We start from the raw sequence: 8,199 nt of genomic DNA, 5'->3' as shown, positions 1-8,199 counted from the left end.
CTATGGGGACCATTACATGAGGCCTGGTTTACTGTAGGTTGTCTGCCTCTATAGGGACCATTACATGAGGCCTGGTTTACTGTAGGTTGTCTGCCTCTATGGGGACCATTACATGAGGCCTGGTTTACTGTAGGTTGTCTGACTCTATAGGGACCATTACATGAGGCCTGGTTTACTGTAGGTTGTCTGCCTCTATAGGGACCATTACATGAGGCCTGGTTTACTGTAGGTTGTCTGACTCTATGGGGACCATTACATGAGGCCTGGTTTACTGTAGGTTGTCTGCCTCTATAGGGACCATTACATGAGGCCTGGTTGACTGTAGGTTGTCTGACAGGGATCAAGTGTTGATGGTGATGATGATGCTGGTGATGATGATAATGGTGATGATGGTAATGATGCTAATGGTGATTATGATGGTGATGATTATGGTGGTGATGGTGTTGGTAGTGATGGCGATTATGATAATGGCGATTATGATAATGCCGATTATGATAATGGAGATTATGAAAATGGAGATTATGATAACGGATAATGAAAATGGAGATTATGATAATGCCTATAATGATAATGACGAGTGCGGTGATGATCGTGGTGATTATGATAATGGATATTACAATAATGGCGATTATGATAATGGAGATTATGAAAATGGAGATTATGATAATGCCTATTATGATAATGACGAGTGCGGTGATGATAATGGTGATTATGATAACTGCGACGATGACGTTGATAACGTTGATGATAATGCAGTGGTTGGTTATGATGGCGATGATGATAATGGTGATGCTGATAATGGGGATGATGTTGGGGATGATGTTGGGGATGATGGTGGTGATGATGATGACGATGTTGATGATGATGGTGATGATGATGACGATGGTGTTGAGGATGATGTTAGGGATGATGGTGGTGATGATGATGACGATGTTGACCATCACGATGGTTATGGTGATGATGATGGTGGTGGTGGTGATGGTGGTGATGATGATGACAATGATGATGATGATGACGATGATGATGATGATGATGACGATGATGACGATGATGACGACGATGATGATGGTGATGATGATGGTGATGATGGTGATGATGATGGTGATGATGACGATGATGATGATGACGATGATGATGACGATGATGATGATGATGACGATGATGATGATGATGATGACGATGATGACGATGATGATGGCGATGATGATGATGATGGCGATGATGGCGATGATGACGATGATGACGATGATGATGACGATGATGACGATGATGATGATGACGATGTTGACCATCACGATGGTTATGGTGATGATGATGGTGATGGTGATGATGATGACGATGATGATGATGATGATGATGATGACGATGATGATGATGATGATGATGATGATGATGATGATGATGGTGATGATGACGATGATGTTGATGACGATGATGATGACGATGATGACGATGATGACGATGATGATGACCATGATGGCGATGATGGTGAAGATGACGATGATGATGACGATGATGATGTTGATGGCGATGATGGTGATGATGATGATGATGGTGATGATGGTGATGATGAGGGTGATGATGATGGTGACGATGATGATGATGGTGACGATGATGATGATGGTGATGATGATGATGATGATGATGATGATGATGATGACGATGATGATGATGATGATGATGATGATGATGATGATGATGATGATGATGATGATGATGATGATGATGATGATGATGACGACGTTCATGATGATACCAACAACGGCACGTTCCTCTGCGTGTCTCAGATCTCCAGTCTCCCTGAGAAGCTGCAGTCGGAGGTCGTGGAGAACGGGGAGAACTTCTCTGTAGGAGAGAGACAGCTGATGTGTATGGCCAGAGCACTGCTACGAAACTCGAAGGTCAGCTCACAGAAAGATCTCCTTTTACAGCAACATACAATGCACATACAGCTAGCCGTACTGTATCCCAGGAAAATGGATTTTACGGTACAGAAATGACCAGGTATTTACTACCAATGTTACATAGGTACCTAGCCTCGATTTCCAAGCTTCTACCAGACTGGAAGGATGGCGTTGTGAGACTACACAGCTGGTATCCTAGTAACCTGAATGACACATTAGCCTGGTACACAGCTGGTATCCTAGTAACCTGAATGACACGTTAGCCTGGTACACAGCTGGTATCCTAGTAACCTGAATGACACGTTAGCCTGGTACACGGCTGGTATCCTAGTAACCTGAATGACACGTTAGCCTGGTACACGGCTGGTATCCTAGTAACCTGAATGACACGTTAGCCTGGTACACGGCTGGTATCCTAGTAACCTGAATGACACGTTAGCCTGGTACACGGCTGGTATCCTAGTAACCTGAATGACACGTTAGCCTGGTACACGGCTGGTATCCTAGTAACCTGAATGACACGTTAGCCTGGTACACGGCTGGTATCCTAGTAACCTGAATGACACGTTAGCCTGGTACACGGCTGGTATCCTAGTAACCTGAATGACACGTTAGCCTGGTACACAGCTGGTATCCTAGTAACCTGAATGACACGTTAGCCTGGTACACAGCTGGTATCCTAGTAACCTGAATGAAACGTTAGCCTGGTACACAGCTGGTATCCTAGTAACCTGAATGACACGTTACCCTGGTACATAGCTGGTATCCTAGTAACCTGAATGACACGTTAGCCTGGTACACAGCTGGTATCCTAGTAACCTGAATGACACGTTAGCCTGGTCTCTCTTTCTCAGATCATCTTGTTGGACGAGGCGACGGCGTCGATCGACTCAGAGACGGACTCTCTGATCCAGCACACCATCAGAGACGCGTTCCAGGACTGTACCATGCTGACTATCGCTCACCGCATTAACACTGTCCTGGAGTCAGATCGTATACTGGTCATGGACGCCGGAAGGGTAGGCTACACACACACACACACACACACACACACACACACACACACACACACACACACACACACACACACACACACACACACACACACACACACACACACACACACACACACACACACACACACACACACACACACACACACACACAGGTTCAAGCTGACTCCAACTAAGAGAATAAAACCTTAAGGCTCTCCTGTTTTTCGCTTTTCAGAGAAACTTTCATGTATTGGCTTCATATTGGTTTTTAAAAGGTTTCAAAACAAACTAAACATTGGTGAATATTGATAGACTGAGAGGAGATAGACTGATGTATAAATGAACTGAGATATGTGTGTGTGTGTGTGTTCTATGTGTGTCTGTGTGTTCTGTGTGTGTGTGTTCTGTGTGTGTGTTCTGTGTGTGTGTTCTCTGTGTGTGTGTGTGTGTTCTGTGTCTGTGTTCTGTGTGTTCTGTGTGTTGTGTGTGTTCTGTGTGTGTGTGTCTGTGTTCTGTGTCTGTGTTCTGTGTGTTCTGTGTGTTCTGTGTGTTTTGTGTGTTCTGTGTGTTCTGTATGTTCTGTATATTCTGTGTGTTCTGTGTGTTCTGTTTGTGTGTTCTGTGTGTTGTGTTTGTTCTGTGTGTTCTGTGTGTGTGTTCTGTGTGTGTGTTCTGTGTGTTTTGTGTGTTCTGTGTGTGTGTGTGTGTGTGTTCTGTGTGTGTGTGTTTGTTCTGTGTGTTGTGTTTGTTCTGTGTGTTCTGTGTGTGTGTGTTTGTTCTGTGTGTTGTGTTTGTTCTGTGTGTTCTGTGTGGTGTGTGAGTTCTGTGTGTGTGTGTGTTCTGTGTGTTCTGTGTGTGTGTGTTCTGTGTGTTCTCTGTGTGTGCGTGTGTTCTGTGTGTGTGTTCTGTGTGTGTGTGTGTTCTGTGTGTTCTGTGTTTGTGTGTTCTGTGTGTGTGTGTTCTGTGTGTGTGCGTGTGTTCTGTGTGTGTGTGTGTGTGTTCTGTGTGTGTGCGTGTGTTCTGTGTGTGTGTGTGTGTGTGTGTTCTGTGTGTGTGTGTTCTGTGTGTTCTGTGTCCACCTGGCAGGTGGTTGAGTGTGACAGTCCAGAGGTCCTGATGCAGAGACCAGATTCTCAGTTTGCAGCTCTCCTGACTGCAGCCAACACCGTCAACACATGAGCCTGGACACACCCCCATCTGTAGTCTGGACACCCCCCCATCTGTAGTCTGGACACACCCCCATCTCTAGTCTGGACACACCTCCATCTGTAGTCTGGACACACCTCCATCTGCAGTCTGGACACACCCCCATGAGTCTGGTCACACCTCCATCTGCAGTCTGTACACACCCCCTTGAGTCTGGACACACCTCCATCTGCAGTCTGGACACACCTCCATCTGCAGTCTGGTCACACCCCCTTGAGTCTGGACACACATCCATATGCAGTCTGGACACACATCCATCTGCAGTCTGGACACACATCCATCTGCAGTCTGGTCACACCTCCATCTGCAGTCGGGACACACATCCATCTGCAGTCTGATCACACATCCATCTGCAGTCTGGACACACATCCATCTGCAGTCTGGTCACACCTCCATCTGCAGTCTGGACACACATCCATCTGCAGTCTGGTCACACATCCATCTGCAGTCTGGACACACATCCATCTGCAGTCTGGACACACCTCCATCTGCAGTCTGGACACACCTCCATCTGCAGTCTGGTGACACCTCCATCTGCAGTCTGGTGACACCTCCATCTGCAGTCTGGACACACATCCATCTGCAGTCTGGACACACATCCATCTGCAGTCTGGTGACACCTCCATCTGCAGTCGGGACACACTTCCATCTGCAGTCTGGTGACACTTCCATCTGTAGTCTGGACACACCTCCATCTGCAGTCTGGTGACACCTCCATCTGCAGTCTGGTGACACCTCCATCTGCAGTCGGGACACACTTCCATCTGCAGTCTGGTGACACCTCCATCTGTAGTCTGGACACACATCCATCTGCAGTCTGGTCACACATCCATCTGCAGTCTGGTGACACCTCCATCTGCAGTCGGGACACACTTATATCTGCAGTCTGGTGACACCTCCATCTGTAGTCTGGACACACATCCATCTGCAGTCTGATGACACCTCCATCTGCAGTCGGGACACACTTCCATCTGCAGTCTGGTGACACCTCCATCTGTAGTCTGGACACACCTCCATCTGCAGTCTGGACACACCTCCATCTGCAGTCTGGACACACCTCCATCTGCAGTCTGGACACACTCCCATCTGTAGTCTGGACACACCTCCATCTGCAGTCTGGACACACCCCCATGAGTCTGGACACACCCCCATGAGTCTAGACACCTCCATCTGCAGTCTGGACACACCCCCATGAGTCTGGTCACATCTCCATCTGCAGTCTGGTCACACCTCCATCTGCAGTCTGGACACACCCCCATGAGTCTGGTCACACCTCCATCTGCAGTCTGGACACACCCCCATGAGTCTGGTCACACCTCCATCTGCAGTAACACCATTATGAAACAACAAAACAGCAGTAACACCATTATGAAACAACAAAACATCAGTAACACATTATGAAACAACAAAACAGCAGTAACACCATTATGAAGTGACAAAACAGCAGTAACACCATTATGAAACAACAAAACATCAGTAACACATTATGAAACAACAAAACAGCAGTAACACATTATGAAACAACAAAACAGCAGTAACACCATTATGAAGTGACAAAACAGCAGTAACACCATTATGAAACAACAAAACAGCAGTAACACCATTATGAAACAACAAAACAGCAGTAACACCATTATGAAACAACAAAACAGCAGTAACACCATTATGAAGTGACAAAACAGCAGTAACACCATTATGAAGTGACAAAACAGAAGTAACACCATTATGAAACTACGAAACAGCAGTAACACCATTATGAAGTGACAAAACAGCAGTAACACCATTATGAAGTGACAAAACAGCAGTAACACCATTATGAAGTGACAAAACAGCAGTAACACCATTATGAAGTAACAAAACAGCAGTAACACCATTATGAAACTATAAAACAGAAGTAACACCATTATGAAACTACGAAACAGCAGTAACACCATTATGAAACAACAAAACAGCAGTAACAACATTATGAAACAACAAAACAGCAGTAACACCATTATGAAACAACAAAACAGCAGTAACAACATTATGAAACAACAAAACAGCAGTAACACATTATGAAACAACAAAACAGCAGTAACACCATTATGAAACAACAAAACAGCAGTAACACCATTATGAAGTGACAAAACAGCAGTAACACCATTATGAAGTGACAAAACAGAAGTAACACCATTATGAAACTACGAAACAGCAGTAACACCATTATGAAGTGACAAAACAGCAGTAACATCATTATGAAACAACAAAACATCAGTAACACATTATGAAACAACAAAACAGCAGTAACACCATTATGAAGTGACAAAACAGCAGTAACACCATTATGAAGTGACAAAACAGCAGTAACACCATTATGAAGTGACAAAACAGAAGTAACACCATTATGAAACTACGAAACAGCAGTAACACCATTATGAAGTGACAAAACAGCAGTAACACCATTATGAAGTGACAAAACAGCAGTAACACCATTATGAAGTGACAAAACAGCAGTAACACCATTATGAAGTAACAAAACAGCAGTAACACCATTATGAAACAACAAAACAGCAGTAACACCATTATGAAACAACAAAACAGCAGTAACACCATTATGAAGTGACAAAACAGCAGTAACACCATTATGAAACTACAAAACAGCAGTAACACCATTATGAAACAACAAAACAGCAGTAACACCATTATGAAACAACAAAGTAACACCATTATGAAGTAACAAAACAGCATTAACACCATTATGACAAAACAGCAGTAACACCATTATGAAACAACAAAACAGCAGTAACACCATTATGACAAAAAACAGCAGTAACACCATTATGAAACAAAACAGCAGTAACACCATTATGAAACAACAAAACAGCAGTAACAACATTATGAAACAACAAAACAGCAGTAACACCATTATGAACCAACAAAACAGCAGTAACACCATTATGAACCAACAAAACAGCAGTAACACCATTATGAAACCAACAAAACAGCAGTAACAACATTATGAACCAACAAAACAGCAGTAACAACATTATGAAACAACAAAACAGCAGTAACACCATTATGAAACAACAAAACAGCAGTAACACCATTATGAAACAACAAAACAGCAGTAACACCATTATGAAACTAAACAAACACAGCAGTAACACCATTATGAAACAACAAAACAGCAGTAACACCATTATGAAACAACAAAACAGCAGTAACACCATTATGAAACAACAAAACAGCAGTAACACCATTATGAAACAACAAAACAGCAGTAACACCATTATGAACCAACAAAACAGCAGTAACAACATTATGAACCAACAAAACAGCAGTAACAACATTATGAAACAACAAAACAGCAGTAACACCATTATGAAACAACAAAACAGCAGTAACACCATTATGAAACAACAAAACAGCAGTAACACCATTATGAAACTACAAAACAGCAGTAACACCATTATGAAACAACAAAACAGCAGTAACACCATTATGAAACAACAAAACAGCAGTAACACCATTATGAAACAACAAAACAGCAGTAACACCATTATGAAACAACAAAACAGCAGTAACACCATTATGAACCAACAAAACAGCAGTAACACCATTATGAAACAACAAAACAGCAGTAACACCATTATGAAACAACAAAACAGCAGTAACACCATTATGAACCAACAAAACAGCAGTAACACCATTATGAAACAACAAAACAGCAGTAACACCATTATGAACCAACAAAACAGCAGTAACAACATTATGAAACAACAAAACAGCAGTAACACCATTATGAACCAACAAAACAGCAGTAACAACATTATGAAACAACAAAACAGCAGTAACACCATTATGAAACAACAAAACAGCAGTAACACCATTATGAAACAACAAAACAGCAGTAACACCATTATGAAACTACAAAACAGCAGTAACACCATTATGAAACAACAAAACAGCAGTAACACCATTATGAAACAACAAAACAGCAGTAACACCATTATGAAACAACAAAACAGCAGTAACACCATTATGAAACAACAAAACAGCAGTAACACCATTATGAACCAACAAAACAGCAGTAACAACATTATGAACCAACAAAA

General features: G+C 42.7%; 1 protein-coding gene across 2 annotated transcripts in view; it reads left to right on the top strand.

Moving 5' to 3' along the window:
• Window positions 1-5,449, top strand: part of LOC124025698 (ATP-binding cassette sub-family C member 12-like) — a 31,104-nt gene extending 25,655 nt beyond the window's left edge. For both annotated transcript variants that reach the window (XM_046339038.1, XM_046339037.1), the window contains exons 6-8: window positions 1,788-1,901; window positions 2,759-2,923; window positions 3,986-5,449. In XM_046339038.1, the coding sequence (XP_046194994.1) occupies window positions 1,788-1,901; window positions 2,759-2,923; window positions 3,986-4,078 (372 nt within the window). In that variant the 3' untranslated portion in view covers window positions 4,079-5,449. The remainder of the gene's footprint in view (window positions 1-1,787; window positions 1,902-2,758; window positions 2,924-3,985) is intronic.
• Window positions 5,450-8,199: the final 2,750 nt, after the last annotated feature.

Source organism: Oncorhynchus gorbuscha, unplaced genomic scaffold (assembly GCF_021184085.1).
Source record: "Oncorhynchus gorbuscha isolate QuinsamMale2020 ecotype Even-year unplaced genomic scaffold, OgorEven_v1.0 Un_scaffold_2360, whole genome shotgun sequence".
Lineage (NCBI taxonomy): Eukaryota > Metazoa > Chordata > Actinopteri > Salmoniformes > Salmonidae > Oncorhynchus > Oncorhynchus gorbuscha.
The sequence above is the reverse complement of the archived record's forward strand: the minus strand, read 5'-3'. Positions and strand labels throughout refer to the sequence as shown.